This window comes from Dama dama, chromosome 13 (assembly GCF_033118175.1).
Source record: "Dama dama isolate Ldn47 chromosome 13, ASM3311817v1, whole genome shotgun sequence".
NCBI classification, from domain to species: domain Eukaryota; kingdom Metazoa; phylum Chordata; class Mammalia; order Artiodactyla; family Cervidae; genus Dama; species Dama dama.
This window is the reverse complement of record NC_083693.1, coordinates 39,718,518-39,739,562: the sequence shown is the minus strand read 5'-3', so window position 1 is coordinate 39,739,562 and position 21,045 is coordinate 39,718,518. Positions and strand designations below refer to the sequence as shown.

At 52.2% G+C, this 21,045-nt stretch overlaps 1 protein-coding gene across 1 annotated transcript in view; it reads right to left on the bottom strand.

The window, feature by feature from the left end:
- Positions 1-21,045, bottom strand: part of TMEM266 (transmembrane protein 266) — a 123,613-nt gene that overhangs the window by 20,637 nt on the left and 81,931 nt on the right. The window contains exons 6-8 of the mRNA XM_061158913.1: positions 11,500-11,556; positions 10,210-10,348; positions 6,779-6,894 (exon numbers count right to left, since the gene is read on the bottom strand). Of these exons, the coding sequence (XP_061014896.1) occupies positions 6,779-6,894; positions 10,210-10,348; positions 11,500-11,556 (312 nt within the window). The remainder of the gene's footprint in view (positions 1-6,778; positions 6,895-10,209; positions 10,349-11,499; positions 11,557-21,045) is intronic.

Below are 21,045 nucleotides of genomic sequence, written 5' to 3'. Positions count from 1 at the left end.
GTTTAACAGCAGACTGGACACAGTAGAAGACAGGGATGTTGAACCTGAGGATAGATCTATAAAAAAAAAAAAATTAGGACTTACAGTCAGAAAAAGAAAAAAGAGAGAGAATGGGGGAAGAGATTAGGGTATAAGAAAGAAGTGTGGCACGATCAGAAAGTCTAACATGCAATTAGAGTTCCAGAGGAGAAAAAAGATAGGATGAGGCCGAAGCAATAAATAAAGAGATCACTGAGGGACTTCCCTGGTGGTCCAGTGGCTAAGACTCTGCACTCCCAATGCAGGGGGCTTGGGTTCCATCTTTGATAAGGGAACTAGAACCCACATGCCGCAACTCAAGATCCCATGTGCTGCAATTAAGATCGGGCACAGTCAAATAAATAAACATTAAAAAGAAGAAATGATGGTCCAAACCTTTGCAAATCTAATGAAAAACATCGACCCAGAAATTCAAGAAACTGAGAAGAATCTCAAGGAGGATAAATATAAAAACCGTGATGCCCTGCAATCAAAGGGCAAGTAAGGAGAAACACCTGTAGCACGTGGGCCTGGGCCTCTGGGAGAGAAAGCACATGGTGGCTTTGACGACAAAATGAAGCAAATTTCCCACTGGCAAACTGGTGCAGTGGGGACAAAAGGACCACCGTGTGACTCAGGAGGAATGAAAGTGCAGTCACCGCCCTTCTTAATGCACATCATGAGCTAAGTATTTCTAATCAGATAACCTGACCAAATCAGCTGGGATCCACAGGGAAGCCCTCAGCGTGCATTACTGGAGTGAGTCAGTCCCCTTCCATTGGGCTGGGCTTTTAATGCATGCCCAGGCGGGGCCAGACCCCCGGGGCGGCAGGGCGGGCACACCCAGCGCATCTCTGCCTTTAATGGTCTGGTTTGTGGAGTACAACTGACATGGCCTTGGCCTGATCAATGCACACTTTGGCCAGAAGCTCGATGGTATCTAATGCAATAGCAATAATTTTCTTCCATCCTATTAGGGCTGTCTGCACAGACTGCCCTGCCTTCAAACCCATCTGCTATTGGGATGGCATCCAATGTTTATTTCCATTAGTTTCGCCATTGTTGGTAACAATAAAACTCAGGAGACAGTTGCAAACTAATGATTTAGGAGCAGGGTGATGCTGAATCCGACCTTGGCCCCTTTCCATCCACTGTGAAGATGACTGGTAGTTGGCCATAAATTTAAATTATGGCAAAAGGATAACATAAGTTATTCCTCTGATGGCTAATTTTATCAGCTAAATAGGCTTGTCATTAAAGCTATCGGCTGTTTTACAAATCACTTCCCATGTTTGGAAAAAAAAAAAAAAAAACAACTTTCCTTCTCACAGTTGGAGATCTTGAATAATCCTGGTAACAAAGACTATTGTGTTGAGCTGGGGGGCTCTGGCCTCTGCAAGAAAAGATGGGGGTTCTCTAGAATTAGTCAGCCACAGTTCTCTCCAGAATGAGGAGAGAACCCCTTCCCCCTGCTTCCACTGGGAATGTCTATCCCTTAGGGTCCAGATTTCTTCAGGAGACAGGCCAGGGGGACCTGCATCATCCAGGGAGAACTGATCATTGTGACTGCTCCTCTTGCTATTGGGAAGTGGGGAAGGGAGTTAGGAAACATTGTGGGCCTACAGGCGGCTGTGCAGGTGACTGTTTTCAGCAGACGCACAGCCTACTGTTGTGGGGGTCTGGTGCCTTAGGTATGAATGTGTAACTGAGTCCACCATCAAACGGGGGCAGAAGCAAGGTCACCGCTTTTAGGCCCAGGCAGTAAAAATCGTCTATGCACAGTTCTCTACCCTCCCTTTCTTAACCCCTGGCTGAAAGGAGAAGACTCCCGACACTCAGAATAAGCAGCAGCCATGACATGGAAGAGCCTGGAGGCCAGACTGTGACACAGTGTCCCTGTACCCCCACCCCGCTCTGGGCTGCAGTATGCTCCTCCTGTGTTAGGCCACTGGATGTCCGGATCTGTGTGACGGAGCAGATGCTGTTACTCATTCTAACAGACTTGTACAGATGCCCTGTTTGTGGTGTAGGAAAATGCACACGGAGCCCGGAGTTCCATCCCGGCCCTTCCTTCCATGACAAACAGTGAGACCCTGGGCAAGCCGCCGTCTCTCTCAGCCTCAGTCTTTCCATCTATAAAAGGATTAATAATACCAAGCCTGCCAACTCCGACCATCAAAGTCAAGATGAGCTAAAACATGTGGCAGTGCATTTGTAAACAGTCACCATTATATGAATGATTTAGTATTGTTTTTATTCTCTCTCTCTCTCTCTCACATTTACTGAGAGACTTCAGTGGACCAGACTTTCTATATTACTTGAATTAATCTGAACTTCACAGCATCCTTGTGATATAAGCCTTGTTTTGTCCATTTCTCCAATGAGGATCCTGAGATCCAGGGGTGAAGAGAGTGATCCATGTAGCTGAGGTCAGAATTCCTCTTGCTCTCTCCCTGGGAGAGAGGATGCCCCCCCCACCCCGCAAGCTGCCCTTATACAGGACTCTTCTTTTGGAGCCTGCCGCTTGCCAAGGTCTGAGGCTGTCCTAAGGGGCTCCTTGGCTGCCTTGAGTTCCATTGGTTGCCTTGCAGGCTGGCCCCAAGTCACCCAAGACTGAGCCCCACCTCCTCAGGTCTCTTGCCAGTGATCTCAGGGTGGATGGTGCTGAGGAAGTAGAACTCCGCTGGTCCCACAGGGCCCAGCAGGGAAGAGAAACAAACTTCCACAGGGCTCTGAGTTGGATCATATTACTGGGGGCCAACGGTTGTTGCAAGGCTTAGAGCACAAAGAGCAGGTACAATGGGGACTTCAAAATATGTTTTGGAATGAGAGCAAGGGGCCAGGCAGGGATGCACTAAAACCTCAGAGGTGGTTTCATATGACGAATAGGAAGAATATATCATTGCACTGATTTAACCCCTGCTTCGAAAATACCTTTGATTTCTGAAGCAGCCATTTACAGAGAAGGACAAAAAGTGCACACCATCTCTCTGAAGGACGGTCCCTAGCACCCCTCCTCTGGAATCCACTGGTGTACAGACTGGTGTACAGATGGATGCCTAGCAAAGTTCTGGGTGGACATACAGGCAGAGAGCAGAATCCACAGAGAGAGCAAAAGAAAAGTAAATGGGAATGACCTTCCAGCCAAAGGACTGTTGAATGCAAGGGGCTGAGGGGACATGCTTCCATCACAGTAATGAGCCGTCTGGAGGAAAATGGCAGAAGGCCAGCCAGGGCTGGAGGAAAGTGAGGCCGGCCACAGAGTGCACCCCTGTCACTCCCCCTGGCTTGGCCCCTCTGGGCTCCTCGTAGGAATCTGCTAAGGGTAAGGTAAGCCCAAAGGCCAGGAACGATGTGGGACTGAGGGCAGCACTGAATCCTGTCTCCCTGGGAAGACTAGAGGGCCAGTGTGGTCCAGGGGGAAAGGACCAGAATGAGCCATAAGACACCCTCTTCCATCCTCATCCCCCACTGGCCTCAGATTCCCCCACCTGCCAAATCCAGGGGCCCCTCGTCTACAACACAAGGAGGTTCCAGGCCACCTGGGGTGTGGCCACATGGTAAGAAGTGGGCTGCCACATGGCAAAGAAGAGAAAACGTACAAGCTGTTCCTGCAAGAAACTGGCAAACCATGTCACCCAGTGTCTCCACAGGGTCACTGTGAGAAGCAACTTAAGCTTTCTTAAAAAGTGACCATGAATTTTAAAAAGAGTCACTTAACCGGTGAGAGAGCCGACACACCCGGCCTCAGCCAGGTGCTCAGGGTGAACACCCACGGTGATGTCGGAGTGACAGTATTACCTTTGATGTGATGGGATGAGAATGGCATCGGATCTCTGCGGTCTCCCTCCCAAACTCCCAGAACTCCAGTCGAATCATGAGAAAGCCACGAGTCAAAACCCAACAGAGAGACACGCTATAAAACGCCTGACCAACTCTCCCAAACTGTCCAGGCCCCCACAAACAAGAGAGGTCTGAGGGACTTTCAGAGCCAAGGGGAGCCCCAGGAGACACGATGACTCATTGTCATATGGTATCCTGGATGGGATCCTGGAACAGATCAAGGACATTCGATAAAAACTGAATCTGAATAATGTGCGGACCTTGATAACAACGTATGAATGTTGGTGCATTAATTGTGACAAAAGCATGATGTTAGGGTAAGATGTTAACAATAGGGAAATGGGGTACAGCGCATATGGGAACTCTGTGATACTGTCACAATTTTCCTATAAATCTAAAACTGTTCTGAAAAATAAGAGCTGACAAATGGTTATGCAAATACACGCCAGGGAGAGAGCAAGGTGAATGCAAAGTGATGCCACACATTTCACTGGAACTTTGGATACATTTCAGTTTCTTAGGTAGAATACACGAATTTATTTTGGAAATTGCTTCATTGAACCCTAAGAATTCCAGCCGGGAGAGAGAGAGAGTTTGCAACCAAGATGAACAGAATGACCTGGGATGGGATGGGGTGGGGTGGGGTGGGGTGGGGTTGGGGGGAGCAGCAGCGAGAGACTCTTTGGAAGCTATTGAGGGAGCTGAGGGGAGCTGGGTCTGTGCCCACAAAAGAAGGGGTGTCCTCAGGCCGTGATTTAAAGACACCCTGGTGCTCAACCTGATCAAGGTTTTCACCAAGCCCTGAGAAGTGACCTGGGTAGGAAAATGTCATGGAACAAGACCCTAAGCAAGGTGGACTGGGAAAGAAGGACATTCAGTTAGGACACCTGGATCTACTCCTGGCTCTAAAAGCCCTCACTTAGCTGTGTGCTCTTGGGCAAGTCACCAATCCTCAATTTTCTTACCTGTAAAATGGCTGTGTGTGGGGAAATAGGGGTTAGTTCTCATAGAGTCACTATTTGTCAGGTGCCGGGCTTTAGGCTAAACAATCCCACAGCCATCCTTCCAGGATTTTTATTACTAGCCCCATTTTTCAGATTAGGAAAACCAAGGTCCACAGAGGTTTCACTGGTGTCCAAAACCACAAGTAGCCAAGATGGCTTTGCACTCAGGTCTGTCCACAACAACTTAACTATTCCAATCACTTTCCTCTCAAAGGATCTGGCCACCCCTGACATCCCATGAACCAGCATTCACATTGCTTTAAGGGCATTTGTTGCCCAGTCAAGTCTCAAGCCTGGTCTTACAATCCAGTTGAAAATGAAGTGTCTGTCTGCTCCATCCTGTGAAGCGGGCAGGGCCGAGCTCTGGGAGAGCGGAGAATCCAGCGTTGCTCTGGCCAGCCCCTCCCGCCCTCCTGGCAGCCCCCTGGGATTCCAGCCCGTCTGGCCCTTTTTTGCTGTCTTAACTCAGATGACAGGCTTCAGGTGTTTTTTAAATTAAAATGGTTTGTTTCTGTTCATCTCTTTTCCAGATGTCACTACCTAGAGGGAATCTGTCTTTATTTATGGGCTCTTTCCTGCACGGAGTCCAAGGGAGTCTCCCTCCGGCCCAGACCCTCGGGAAGGAGGCCACATGGAGTGGGTGATGTGAACCAGGACAGCAGGAATGTGGGGTCCCTGGGGGCTCAGGACGGGGTCGTGGTGGAAAGCAGGGGAGGTAGGCTGCCGCCAGGGCTTCCCCTCAGCCACGCGGCACATGGGCTGTTAACGTGAGGCTCGTGGGGCCAGCTTGCTCTCTGCGGCCTGGGAAGCCAGGCATTTATGAAGAGCAGATGCAGGGCTTTCATGTGGCCAAGTGTGGCTGAGCAGAGCATTCATTTTCCTATCAGACAGCAGACTGCGAGCTGCCTGACCACACTCTGGCCAGGTCCTGGATGAGGCTCGAGGTGTTGTCTCCCTGACCCCAGAGCCTGCTTCCCTTGGTGGTTCTACAGCCTCTTCCAGGCTTCATTCCCATCTCCACTCCTGCCTCTCCCATCTGTCCTCCAAGGGTGGCAAGAAAGATCCACCAAAAATTCAAATCTGGGGACTTCCCTGGTGACCCAGTGGTTAGGACTCTGCTCCCAATGCAGGGGACCCGGGCTCAATTCCTGGTCAGGGAACTAGATCCCGCATGCCACGACTAAGACCAGGCACAGCCAAATTAAAGAATAAAATTTAAACCTGAGCAGATCCCCCTGTTGCTGCTGCTAACATTCCAGATTTCCTCTCTCTCATCAGGATGAAGGCCAAACTACTTCTGGTTAGCCGTGCAGAGGACAGGGGGTGGAGGGGGAGAGATGGGCCTTGAGTGAGGCCTGGATTCCTAGACAGACCCTCTTCCAGGCCCAGCTGCCCATCCCCACCCCACCCACCCACCTCAGCACAGCCTCACAGGGCCCCTCCCTGTCTCTGAGTCTTTTCCTTGGTTCCCAGAGGGAGGAGGGCACTGCTGACGCCTCTCTGGTGGGCCTGGGGGTCCTGGCTGGCAACTGGCCCACCATGATGCCCGGCAAGCTCTGCACACAGAATCTGTTTCCCCTCCCCTTTCAGAGACCACGGTGCCCAGAAGACCCTGATAACTGAGAAGGTGACTCAGCCGGTTTAGGCTGGAGAGCTGACTGGTCACCACAGCAAGATGAAAAGAAGCCTGGCCTGGGAATTGGGGCTGAGTCCAGGCCTGGCTGGGCACAAGTGACTTTAGAGACATGTCTCCTGACTCTGGGCCTTGGGCTCCCCATATGTCTGTGAAGGGTCCGGAGGAGCTCGCTGACCACAGGGCCCCTGCAGCTCTGACACCCTGGGGGACTTTAGGCACCACTAGTGTTCTCAGCCCAGGATGGACCCGGGCAGAACTGAGCGTGGCCATGCGTTACCCCTTGCTCCTGACAGATCTGCGTCAGTCTCTCCAGCTGCTCGTCTTGGATGGCCTTGGCCTTCTCATACTGCTGGATGACCATCTCCATCTCCACCTTCACCGGCAGGACGTAGGCTGCAAGACAGAGACAGCCCCATGAAGAGCTTGGCAGTGGCGGGGCTGGGAGGGGAAGGGCCAGTCCCAGCGTCCAGCCAGCACCAAGTTCAGGCCCAGGTGTGGTTCCCAGAAGATCTAGCAGTGCAGTGGCAGGCGTGGTACCTAGGTACCAACAGCACCCAGAAAGTATAAGAGAGCTAGAACCCTAAGCCATTGTGACCGAGATACTCATTTTCCTCCTTTTCCATAGTGACATTCTGCATATGTGCTCAGTCGCTCAGTTGTGTCTGACTCTTCACAACCCCATGGACTGCAGCCCACCAGGCTCCTCTGTCCATGGGATTTTCTGTAATTCTGGCTATGTGCATGGCTGCCTGGTATGAGGACTATATTTTCCAGTCTCTTTTGCAGCTGTGAGCAGCCGTGAGACTACATGCTGGACAATGGGATATAAGCGCAGGTGTCATGAAGCAGCTTCCAGAAGCCTTTCTTAAAAGGCAGCTGGGGTTGATGAGGAAGTGGAGATATTAGAACCTTCCCACACTGCTGGTGGGAATGTAAAATGGGGCAGCTGCTCTGGAAAACAGCAGTTCTTCAAAATATTCAACAAAGAGTGACCACATGGCCCAGTAATTCCATTCCTAGGAATCTAAGAAAAATGAAAACATATGTCCACACAAAAACTTGAACATAAGTGTCCATAGCAGCCCAAAGTGGAAGCAACCTAAATGTCTATCAGCTGACAGATGGATAAATAAAATGTGGTATATCTATGCAATGGAACACTTCAGTTCAGTTCAGTTGCTCAGCCGTGTCTGACTCTTTGCAACCCCATGGACTGTAGCACTCAGGCTTCCCTATCCATCACCAACTCCTGGAGCTTGCTCAAACTCATGTTCATCGAGTCGGTGATGCCATCCAACTATCTCGTCCTCTATTGACCCCTTCTCCTCCTGCCTTCAATCTTTCCCAGCATCAGGGTCTTTTCAAATGAGTCAGTTCTTTGCATCAGGTAGCCAAAGTATTGGAGTTTTAGCTTCAACATCAGTCCTTCCAAAGAATATTCAGGACTGATTTCCTTTAGGATAGACTTGTTGGATCTCCTGCAGTCCAAGAGTCTTCTCCAACATCACAGTTGAAAAGCATCAATTCTTTGGCGCTCAACTTTCTTTATAGTCCAACTTTCACATCCATTCATGACTACTAGAAAAACCATAGCTTTGACTAGACGGACCTTTGTTGGCAAAGTAATGTCTCTGCTTTTTAATATACTGTCTAGGTTGGTCATAGCTTTTCTTCCAGGAGCAAGCATCTTTTAATTTCATGGCTGCAGTCACCATTTCACAAGAAAAAGGAATGAAGTCCTGATGCATGCTTGGGCTTCCCGGGTGGTGCTAGTGGTAAAGAACCCACCTGCTAATGCAGAAAACAAAAGAGATGTGGGTTCAATCCCTGGGTCAGGAAGATCCCTGGAGAAGGAAATGGCAACCCACTTCAGTATTCTTGCCTGGAGAATCCCATGGACAGAGGAGCCTGGCGGGCTACAGTCCATGGGGCCACAAAAGAGTCAGACCTGACTGAAGCAACTTAGCACGTGTGTACACATGCTACAACATGGATCAATCTTGAAAACATTAAGTGAAAGAAGGCAGATACAATAGACTACATATCATATGATTTCATTTAAATGAAATGCTCAGAAGAAACAAATCTATAGAGATGGAAAGTAGATTAGTAATTGCTTAAGGCTAGAGGGGAATGGGGAGTGAAGCTAATGGGTTTCTATTTGAAGTGATTTTTTTAGGTGCTCCAAACTTAAATTTTGGTGATGTTTGCACAATTCTATGAATGTACTAAAAACCATTGAGTTGTGCATTTTAAATGGGTGAGTCTTATGGTATGTAACTGTATCTGAGTAAAGATGTATAAAAAGAAAAGACAGATGGGGCTTTCCTTTTGACTCTTTATCTTATTCCTTTCTTCCTTCTTTCTATTGGCTGAAATGAGGATGTGATAGCAGGCATGGAAGCAGCCATCTTGGGCCATGGGGATGACTTTGGAAAGTAGGCTATGTGCAGCAAAGCAGCAAAACAGGAGGAACCAGGGACCATGACTATGGATGCTCCTTACGATCCTGGACTGCCTACCTGCAGGTTTTCATGTGAGAGGAATAGGCTTCTATTTTAAGTCACTGCTATTCTGAATCTACTTACTCACAGTCAATCCTACTTATAAATGAAACACATTGAGACCCAGAGGAGAGACCCTGGACTCTGGATTGGAGAACCTGGAGAGTTCCCAGCCAGCGGCAGCCCCACGGACCCCTCCTCTGGCAGTTCTCTTGGCTCTTGGGAAGTCTCAGGATCAACTCTTGACCTGACCTTGGCCTCTGCCTTTCACACTCTTCTCACACCTCTCAGAACCCAGCCCTTCCAGACCCTTCAGAAACCTCCGTCACATGCCTCTTTTGCCACTAGGTTCTAGAACTCTCTGTGTCTCAACTCTCCAAGTTCTTTTCCACCCACAGCCTCCCAACCTCCAGCTGTTCTCTGGCTGCTGCAGAAATCATGCAGACGAGAGAGATCAGAATTTTTCTGTTTGCTTCCAAACTCGAGGACAGACCATGAGTCCCGGAGACCTGTCTCCAGGCCCCAGAGGCTTCCCCAAGCGGGCCCACTGTCCCCGGGGTCTCTGCCGAAGCCAGTTCACACCCAGGGTGAGAGTGGCAAACCAATCCCCATCCGTTCACACAGCCCGACCCTATCATGATGCCCCCAGTGGCTCTGCAACGCCTGACGTGTCAGGACAAAGGGGAACAGCTGGGAAGAGCATTCACAATGGGGGCTGTCAGGATGCATCGGTGTGAGGGTATCCAGCTGTCCCCAGCTGGCAGAGAGGAGCCAGAAGGCGCTGTTCATGCCCTGGAGGGAGCGGATGTTCTCAGGGACAGAGCTGAGAGCAGAGCCTGTGCAGATGGGGGAGGCTGAACGGCTAAGAGAGCACCGGGAGGCCTCGGGCGTCCTGCCTCCACTTGTGGCTCAAGTGTGTGTGACCCTCCTCCCTCGGGGCCTGAGCCTTCCCACCTGTGAAAGGAGAGGATGGACGAGACGATCCACCAGCACTTTCCCAGGGTGGACTTTCTGAAGCTGGACCCGCTCACATCCCAGTTTGATAAGGACCCTGGATTGGCTCCCTGAGCAGATGTCAAGCCCCACAGTATTCGCAGGGTGGGACGTGGGGGTGGGAACCGAGGAAAGGCTGCCCCGACAAGGGCGCGACCCCAGAGGCGGTGCTGCCCTTCCTGCCTCCAGCTCACCCTTTCAGGTCACTCACCATCAATCACCCTCTTCACCCGCCAGATCCGGAACATGATGATGAGGCTGATGGCATCCCAGGGGCTCCGGGGCCCATTAGCCACAGTGGATGCCACCATCGGGGCCAAAGACAGGATGATCACTGCCCCGTCAAACACCTGTGAGAGGAGGTGGATGTCAGCACCCTGGGCCACCTTCCTGAATGTCCTGGAACCAGTGACCAGGTCAGGAAAGGCAGCTGGCACTGGCCAATGACGCCCTGCAGCCCCCTCTGAAGGTCACCCCCCATCCCTGGCTACCTCTCCTGATCCTCCCTGGTCTTTAGGGGCCTCTCTCTGCTGGGCATGCTCCTGAGCACAGTCCTCCAAGTGACCTCAGTCCATCGCCAGCCTTGGTTCAGACTGCTTTGGGCTGTTCCAAGCTTCTTTTTCAAGCATCTGCCTCCAGCATCTTGTCTCTTCTTGGGACAGGCTTTCCTCCACGTTGCAGGGTTCCTGTGCTGGCTTCTCTGAACCTCTCAGTGGCAGCAGGGGCTGAAGGAAGGCCCTTTCCCCTTGGGAAGCCCAGAGCCTGCATCTTCTTCATCCAGGGCTGGTGCTGAGTCTCTCACTCTGCCTAGAGGCAGAGTTTGGAGAGGAGGGGACCCTAAGCTTCAGCTCTGGGCCCTGCCCTGCCATCAGCCTGTTCCAGTGTGGCCTTGGTCTGAGACTTCCACAGGCCAGGCCTCTATGTCTGCTCCCAGCATTTGACCCAAAGAGGATAAAGAGTGTGTGCTGGTGGTGGGGAGAGGGTGGTGGTAAGGAAGGAGTGGGTAGCAGACACTGACCTTCTTGCCTTGTCCTGTGTGCACCAAACTTGAAGGACAGCCAGCCTCCCCAGCACCCCATCTCCTCCCATCACACTCCACCCCCTTTTCACATGAAACAGAGCAACTGGTTTGCTCAGCAGAAACCCAGGCTGAGAAGCACTTCTAGGGTTCCCTCACTCTGTTCTCCGACCACGGGACCATTTTAAAGAGTAGGTTTGTTTTCAAACACGTTTCAGAAGTTTCCCAAAATGATTCAAGAATAACTTTTTAAATTTTGCAGAACTTCAAGGAGATATTTTAGACCATATTCTTTTGCTGGAAACTTTCTCAGTTGTCTCCACTCCCCACCCACCCAAAGGCACAGATGGACAGACTCGTGTGTCCAGTGTGGGAGGGAGCTGGCCTTTGTTGATGGCTCCCACCCTGGGACGGACAGGACAGTGACAGTTTCCAGCTTCCAGGATGGTTGGGTCGGGGGGTGCGAGGGACACTGGTCTTTACCTCTATCTTGTTTTCAATGTAATCCCAGATCCCGAGCACCACAATCCGAAGGACAGTCTGGGGAGAGGAAGTGAGAAAAGAGGGCATGGTTACTGCTCTTCCTACCTGCTTCCATCAGCAGAGAAGACTCCAGAGCTGAGAATACAAGGCTCTGCTTCCTCGGGAAGTCTTCCCCTAAGTGTCTCTCGGTTCACGTGCCCTCCCCAGCCCTGCCTTGAATGCCCCAGCTCAGGTCTGCATTACCACTGGTGCCAGCCTCTGGCTCAGCACCTTCAGTGCTCCCACTGAACACAGATACACTCTGGAATGGACACTCAGAATTCTGCCTCCCTCTCCAGTCATCTCTTGCACTCCTGTCATGCCACAACCACTTGCAAACCTACAAACATGCAATTCTTTCTCCTGTACCTTGTCTTCGCATGTGGCAAAGACTGCTCCCCCACCCCCAATCTCTCTCTTTTCCTTATACAATAATTGGAATTTCACTATGGCCACCCAGAAAAAGACTACATTTCCCAGCCTTCCTTGCATCTGGAGTGGCCAAGTGAGCAAGTTCTGGCCAATGGCTTATAAGCAGAGAAGCTCTGTGTCCCACCTCTCAGTTGTGAGCTTTAAGGGATTAGTCTCTTCCTCCTGTTTCCTTCTTCCCAAAGGCTAGCATATGGGTGTGTAGGTGTGGTGGGGAGGTGTGTTCAATTAGAGAGGGCTGGGCAACAAGATGGAGGCACTGCTGGGTCCCCACCAGCCCCACATCACCACGTGAGCCTAAACGGCTGGTCCCACCTGTCCTTCCACGAGAGAGAAATGAATCCCGCCTTGTTTAAGCCCCCGTATTTTTGGTTTTCTTGTTAGAGCATCTTGGCCTGTGTGCTAACCAGCAGGGCCTCTTTCCCTTTCTCTACTTGGAAAGGCTTTCTTCTCATTCTGAAAGTGAAAGTTGCTCAGTCGTGTCTGACTCTTTGACACCCCATGGACTATTACAGTCCATGGAATTCTCCAGGCCACAATACTGGAGTGGGTAGCCTTTCCCTTCTCCAGGGGACCTTCCCAACCACTCAAACATCACCTCCACGAAGCTTCTCTACCTTTTCCAGGCTTGGTGCCTCTTTCCTGGGTGTCCCTATAGTCCTTGGAAATCTCAATTGCTGCTGTCCCCTCCCCCAGACTTCGTCTTACCTTGTGGTGACTGCCTGCTTGATGCCCCAATTAAGGATGAGGAGACATTGTCTCATTTCTCTCCTTTGTCCCAGTCTCTGGCATAGAGTGAGACTGAGTGATTACCCACGTGAGTGATGAATAAATGCATGCCTGACTGATTCCTTAAAACACTCCATAACTCATTTCAATGCCTCTGCATTCTGGGGTGGCTTCCTCACCAAGAGTACCTTTTTCTCCAAAGAAGATACTTAGAACCTGGTCTTGTATGACCCTAGTATAATTGTCTTAGGTCCTTCCCTGAACCAAGGTGAGAAGTTCACAGCAGTTCCCTTCAGGTGGGGTCCGTTCTCCTACACGCCTATAGGATTGGGTTGGCCAAAAAGTTTGTTCAGAAAACCCACCCGAATTTTTTTTTTTGCCAACTCAATACAAGGTCAGCCACCTGAACTTGGCAAAAGCTGCAGAAAGCCTAGGGATCTCTACCCATACTTAGGCCACAAAAACGACTGGCTGCTAAAGTCTACCTCTTCCCCATGAAGGACTATCCCGATTTCCATGAGGGGATGAGAAGGAGGGATGCTGGTGGCAGCCTGTTATGTCACCATGTTTGAGAACAGGGAGGGACACATGGCAGCCTGATGTCCCTTCCACGTGGTTTCCCGATCTCTCACTTAACTACCGCAGCTCCGAGTGGGTGCAGAGAGATCTGGGTTGGTGGTCTGGTATCTTGAGGTCACAGCTCAGTAATGAACTGGTTGTGTGGCTGTGGGCAAGTCAAACCCCCTCTCTGGGCCCATATCCTCTTCCGCTAGAGAGATGGGTTAGGAGATACACATCTTCCAGTTCCATATGAGACTAACATTTGCTATCTGGGATGTATCAGTAGGTTGCAAATCCTGGGCCGGCCCTCCTTACGCATGACTCTCATTTTACAGAAGGGGAAGCTGATGCTCAGAGGGGTTAAGGAAGCTGCCCAATGTCACTCAGGCATTGGGCAGTGAGTCAGTATTTGGACCCAGAGGTCGCTGACTCCGCGTTGTACACTCAGGCTACATGGAAACACCCGACACTGTCCCAGTGTCTCCTGTTGCTCTTCACTCCCTCGAATTGTGCTGACTTTGAAACTCAGCATTTGTCTCCTCTGAAAGGATACACCAGCCACATCCACCCCCCACACACAATTCTGAGGCTCCCAAAGCAAAAAGTCCTGGCTAGCACAGAGGGGAACAGGGCCTGGTCCAAATATGATTTCTCCTTCTTCTGCTCCTTTTGAGATTGTGGTAAAATACACACACACACACACACACATTTTAGACTCTGTGGCATAAAGTACATTCACATTATTGTGCAACCTTTACCATTATCCACCTCCAGAACTTTTTCATCACCCCAAACTGAAACTCTGTGTCCATTACATATTAATTCCCGGTCTCCCGCCTCCTGCAGCCCCTGGAAACCACTATTCCTTTCCCTTCTTGGTTTGACTACTCTCAGAACCTCATTAAAAGGGAATCATCCTGCTTCTTTATAAACAAAGCAGCACTTACTGAAAAGTCAGTGGCCCGGAGTGGGGGGTAGAGGGGGGGAGGAGGGGGAGGAGGAAGGGAGCTGGCCAGGCTGAGACTCAGCCAGGAACCCGCAGCAGAGGGGGGCAGGCAGCATACACGCAGCCTCTGTGCTCTAGGAAGGGATGGAGGTTTGATGGGCTCCTGGGCCAAAGTCATGCCAGGCAGGCAAGCAGAACAGCAGAAGCACCTGCTTCCTGCCTTCCATCCTTTCTGGTCCATCCACAGCAACCCCCACCCTCCCCGCCAACTGAGGGAACCTTTTCTTTCTAGCCCAGCCCATGGAAACAGAACAGCTAAAAGCAGCTGTAGAAAGGGCTTGGGAAACCCCTCCTGGGCCAGCCTCCTGCTAGAGAAGGGAAAGGGCCTGGAACTGGTGGCTCTGAATCAGGGTCAAAGCTGGAATGAGAACCCAGCTCTGAAACATCCCACCCAGGGGCTTTTCCCCTGTAGCATCCTTTGCAGGTATCAAGGCATTCTGCCCTCCCACCTCACAGCGCCCCCCATGGGTCTCGCCCTGGTCAACAAACCCACTGATAGCTAGTGTTCCTGAAAGTGCTGGCAAGGATCCCCTGCTTCAGCAACATCTGGGTTGTTATTTGTTGTTCAGTTGCTAAGTCGTGTCTGACTCTTTATGACCCCATGGGCTGCAGCATGCCAGGCTTCCCTATGCTTCACTGTCTCCTGGAGTTTTCTCAGACTTATGTCAAGTGAGTCAAAGATGCTATCTAACCATCTCATGCTCTGTGGCCCCCTTCTCCTCCTGCCCTCAATCTTTCCCAGCATCAGGTTCTTTTCCAATGAGTCGGCTCTTTACATCAGGTGGCCAAAGTACTGGAGCTTTAATTTCAGCATCACTCCTGGGGTTTTGTTTAAAATGAAGATTCCTGGACTCTCATGGAGATCCAGGATGTCAGGACCTCTGGGTGAAGGGCCCAAGAATTTGCCTTTTAAACAAACTCTCCTGGGGTCCCAACAGAATGGCGGGGATGTATGAGGTAACAGTGCCCTGGGTGAAACCAAGGAAGCCATATGCCCAGACGCAACAAGGAGAAAGAGAGTTCGACTAGGAATCAAAGGTCAGGGCCCCTTTCTGGTCCTGACTAAACCTTACTAACCATGGGACATTGGCCAAAGCCACCCATCCCCCACCCCAAGACCCTCAGCCTTGCGATCTGGCCCCCAAGTGTTGCAAAGGTCTTTGAGGCAGGGAGGGACTGAGGGACCTGTACCCTGAATTCCAGCTGCCTCTGTCCCTCCTGGGAGTAAGAGCTTTCAGCCTCCTCCACACTCAAGATAGGCTTGGCCAAACCTACAGGATGTCACCATTTATTATTTACTATAAGCCAAGGTCTTCTGCCATTTTACAGATACAGAAACTGAGGCTGAGAGGGGCAGGTAAAGCTTCTGGTTCCCAGGCCCTTCTTCCTTCCTACCCTAGCGCCCTCATCTTTTCCCTTGGGAAGCTCTGCTCTCAGGAGGGACGCCTCTTCCTTCTCCCCAGGGAAGGGGCTCAGGCTTCAGGGAGCATGAGGGTGGGTGGGAAGACCTGACCGTTGCACCTGCAAAGAGTTAGCAACTGAACAACAACCCCTTCTCCAGGCAGAGAGATTCCCTGGCTCATTGATTGGTGAGCAGCGTTGGGGCTGGCACCCTTGCCCCTTACAGACCCATCCCCAGAGCTGGGCCCACCAGCCAGGAAGAAGGAAGCAGCGCACATCTCGCCCTGAGCCTGTGCCCCTGCAACACTGCAGCTGGTGGGTCTGGGGAGTGGGGCGGTACCCGGGCTCTCTGGGGAGCCGCCTGGCCTAAGGAATACCCACGATGGGCACCAGGCCACTGGGGGCCGACCCCTGGTGCTTCCTCAAGAAGCCTATCTACCCCTGAGCAAGTTTCTGCTGCCAAGATGGCTGCAGGCTCCCTCCCCTGCAAGCCTCCTTTTAAACTAGAGCAGCAAGAGGTAGGCACACCGCCCGGGATTCCGCTACAAGGAGAACTTAGGAAATGGGAGAGACCTCTGTGGGAGCTTGAAAGCAGTCTTCGATTTGTTTGCAAAAGAAAGGTTTATTCGGTTGAGAAACCTTTTAGGGGTGACCGCAGGGCAGCACAAGCGCGCCCCCTGGAGTTAGGCGTTGATAAAACAGGAGCCGAGTGAGCAGCTCCCCCACTTCCCTCCTCCACCCTCAGGTCTTCCAAATGTGCCCGGATCCGGATGGTGAAGGGAATCTGCCTGCTCCCTGGGCAGCCTCCGCCCTAGGGGTCCATAGGTGACCCCGCACCAGACACCAGAGCCGACAGGCGCACTGGCTGCACTGGTTTCATTTCAGCAGGCGGTTCCCAGCTACCTTAAAAGAATGGGTTCAAGGCCGGCAGGATAGAGCATGGTGGCGACCACGTGACCAAGGGCAGCGTATTAAGCGCTGACAGACCCGGCTGTATGCTCCCGGCGCGGGGGGCTGCGGGGGGCGGGGGTACCGTGCTAGGCGTGGGTCCCAGAGGAGAGGCTGGAATCCACAAGACAAGCATAGTTTGTTCTAGAAATCCCTCTCAGCATGTGAACATCTCCACTTCTCAGTCCTGAAGCATCTCTCACTGACCCCAAGTCTCCCTGAAGCCAACCCCCCTGTCTCTTCTCCCAAGTTTCTGAAGAGGTGTCTCCATTGAACCCACTGCAACCTGATGCCGGCCCACACCAAAACTGCCTGCACCTGGTTAGTGCTGACTCCTCGGCAGCTTGGGGGGTGCACCACTGGCTTCCTTGGCCAGTTCCTTCCTTCCTTCCTTCTTTGGTTTCCAGGGTCCCAACCCCTCTGGATTCTTCGCCCACCTCCTGGCTACATCGTCTCAGTCAGCTTTTCATCCTCAAATTGTTTCCCTGGGCTCCATTTCTCCTCTCATGCTTCCCGGTCCCCAGACGACTGCACCCTTGGCCTCAACTCCCACCGGACACCTTGAGGCCTCCCTCCCCTCCCCCCTCCTCCTGCAGCAGTTTCTGGGCTTAATGAAGGGCATCCCCACCCCCTCTTAGGAGACCAGTCCCCCCCCCCCCCCCGCCCCCGGAAGTCCTGCTTGCCCCCCTCTCTTGCTCACATGCTCCCCTCCATGATCACCAGTACCCATGTACTGCAGAGTTTAGCTCCTTCAACTCCATCCAGCTTGTCCCTTCCTCCATCCTGCTTCCACTGCTCTGGGTCAAACCTTTAACCCCGACACTGAACCACATCTCCCAAACAGTCCCCAAATTCCAGTCTCCCTCCTACTTCGAACACCCACTCCTCACCGCCTTGCCTGGGCGATTTCTCTAAAAGGCCAATTTCATCACTCCGCTCTCCTGCTTGGAGCCTCCTCCCCACTCTGAACACGATGCCCCACTTCTGAGCAAGGCACCCCACTCCTGAACAAGATGCCTCACTCTTGAGCAAGACCTGGAGGGGACCTCGTTACCCGGCCTGGTCCCCAGGACATCTCTCCCCACCTCCCCTGCCGCAGTCAACACCCTGACATGCTGTGGTCGCTGTTTCTCGGTCCCTTGTTCGCTCTGTGACCACTGCCCGAAGGCCCTCCATCCCCGCACCCACCTGGCAGCTCACACATCCACCAGCAGCTTGCGGCCCCTCCCGCTGCAGTCAGTGGGAGATTTAAGCTGTTTCTTGTTCTCATTATGCATGCCTGCTTGGCTCCTTCCCAGTAGATGGTAAACACCTGAACTGGGCCTGCGTCTTGATTATCAGGGCAGAATCCTCACACCCTACACCACCTACAGCACCCAGCATAGAGTCACTCAAGGGTAGGAGCTGGATGAGTAAGTGAGAGCTTCCTTTTTCCAGGTGCCTCCTCTGGGCTTCCCAGGTGGCACTAGTGGTAAAGAACCTGCCTGCCAATGCAGGAGACTTGAAAGATGCAGGTTTGATCCCGAGGTTGGGAAGATCCCCTGGAGAAGGAAATAGCTACCCACTCCCAGTAGTCTTGCCTGGAGAATCCAAAGGACAGAGGAGCCTGGTGGGCTACAGTCCATAGGGTCACAGAGTTGAACACAACTGAAGCAACTTCGCACACATGCACCTCTGTGCCAGGCTCTCTATTAGGCACTGGGAGATTAATTATACGGGTCAGCTTGGCTGGGCCACGGGTGTTCAGATGTCTGGCCAGACATCATTTTGGGGTGTGTCTGGGAGGGTATTTCTGATGAGATTATCATTTGAACCAGTAGACTGAGTAAAAGCAGACTGCCTCCCCAACGTGAGTGAGTCTCATTCTTTTCAATCCGCCGAAGGGCCAAAGAAAACAAAAGGAGGAAGGATTTGCTCTCTCTGCTGTAACAGCCAAAGTTAAAAGAAACCTTGATCAACTGATGTGTGGATGCACCAAGTATGGTCTACCCATACAGTAGAAGGGGTACTGAGACATAAAAAGGGAAGAGGCACTGAACCACGCTACAGTGTGAACGAACTTGAAAACATGTTGCATGAAAGAGCCAGACCCCAAAGGTCACATATTGAACGATTCCACCTTTATGAAATATCCAGAATAGTTAAGTTCCTAGAATCAGAAAGCAGATTGGTGTGGCTGGCAGGGGCTGGGGGAGAGGGGGAATGGGGGAGTGGCCACTCAATGGGGACAGGGTCTCCTTTGTGGGTGATGAAAATGCTTTGGAACTAGGAAGGGGTGATGGTTGCACAATACTGGGGGCTAAATGCCACTGAACCTGTAAAAGGCTGTTATGTCAGGACTTCCCTGGTGGTCTAGTGGTTAAGAATCTGCCTGCCAGTGCAGGGCACACAGGTTCAATCCCTGGACGGGGATGATCCCACATGCCTCCGAGCAACTAAGCCCCTGTGCCACAACTACTGAGCCTGCACATTCTAGAGCCTGTGCTCCGCAACAAGAGGAGCCACCTCAATGAGAAGCCCGCACACAGCAATGAAGAGTAGCCCACCTCTTGCCATAATTAGAGAAAGTCTATGTGCAGCAACGAAGACCCATCACAGCCAAAAATCAATCGATCAATAAAAATAAAAGGCTCTGTTTTGTGAATTTCACCTCAATAGAATCCTAATAATAATAAACAGAAGGAAGAAGCAGAGGCTGCTGCCCCTGCCTTAAGGCTCCCATCTACAAGGCCAACCATGGGCTAGCTTTCCCCTCTTCCAGGAAAAGGAGCTGGGCCTCTCTGCATCTCCACCCTGGCTAGGGAACAGTTCCAACACCCTATGACCTGCGCTCAGGCCCTGCTGCAGGGTGACCCAGCCTGGCTGGGCCCCCAGGCCTCGTGGAGTCTCAGGAAGAGAAGCAGCTGGCCTCCCCAGTTGCAAGTGATCACTGGGCCTGGTCTCAGCCAAGGGCGGTTCGGAAACACAGTTTGCACAACTGTCCATCTGGATTCCGAAGGCTCTGCCCGGTCTCAGTGCTGCAGGGCCCCATGGAAGCAGGAGGAAGCGGGATGACCCTGCCTGACATGGCCCAGGAAGCTGGCCAGGCATCCACATTCACCTCGTGCCCCTGCAGGGACCCTGCCCAGCCTGACTGCACGTGGGGCGCCTACTCTCACTACACTGAGAAGCATCTGCCTTGCTGCTGAATAGCTTGGCCTGTTTGAACAGATGTCCTCAAACTGAATTACCATATGCAAAAGAGATGACCAGTGCAAGTTCAATGCATGACGCTTCATCATGCAGGGCACCCAAAACCAATGCTCTGGGACAACCCAGGGGGATAGGGTGGGGAGGGAAGTGGGAGGGAGGTGCAGGATGGGGGGACACATATATACCTGTGGCTGATCCATGTTGATGTATGGCAAAAGTCTTCACAATGTTGTAAAGTAATTATTCTCCAATTAAATTTAATTAATTAATTAAAAAAAATAGATGCCTTCACACTGAGCCCAAAGCAGCCCCATACTTCTCTTCTCCAGACTCAGCTCTGTGCTCTGGGGCGTCTTCCCTGGAGCAGCCCCTGGAGCTCTGAGATGGGCAAGGACAGGCTGGCGCTCGCACACCCGCCTGGGGGCCTGCATCCAGGCCGCCCGTCTTCCTGAGGGCCTGGCAGTTTTCTCTCTTCCACAGCCTCAGTTTCCTAACTCACAAAATGTCCTGCCTGACCCGGCGACTGTCCTAAAGCTCAGCTGAGACGTGGGGTGGAACGTGGCTCAGGAATAGGTGACCGGCTGCCTGGCCTCAGGAGCCCTTTGGGTGGGACCTTCCTGGACACCACACCCACCCCCGGCCCGCGGCCATGGCCCTGGGCCCTCCCCAGAGGGACAAGGGCCAGCCCTGAAGGGGCGGTGTTGGCTTCTCCCTAGGTGGGGGGAGTGTGCTGGATCTATGGTCAGAAGTATCACAGGGTCAGGCCTTTTCTTTCTCGGTTGCTGACCCAGACCTTTCCCTCAGATTCTTAGTCTGCTCCCCGCCTGCGTGCACCAGGCCCAAGGTGGGTGGGTAGGGAGGGGGCATGCAGTGGCGACAGGCCAGACAAGAGTCCGGAGCCTTGGGCCCCGTTTTGGTGGAAACCAGCTATGTGACCCTGGGCTGCGGTCCTTGTCCGCATGGTTTTAAAGGGACGCTTTTGGCATTTTCAGCAGGCAAATCTGCAAGCCTGCTCCACGGCGGAGGGACAGTTGACTCCCACTAGAGGTGCCCCTGTCATCGTGAGAAGCACAGACACCTTCACACACTTCCAACCCTCCGGGGAGTAGGGGTTGGGGGCCTCTATGGCAGCAGTCTCCAAGCTTTTTGGCACCAGGGACTGTTGTGGAGGCTCCAGGTTTTGTGGAGGACAACTTTTCCTCAGATGGGGCAGGGGGTGGGGGACGCGTGGCAATGCGAGC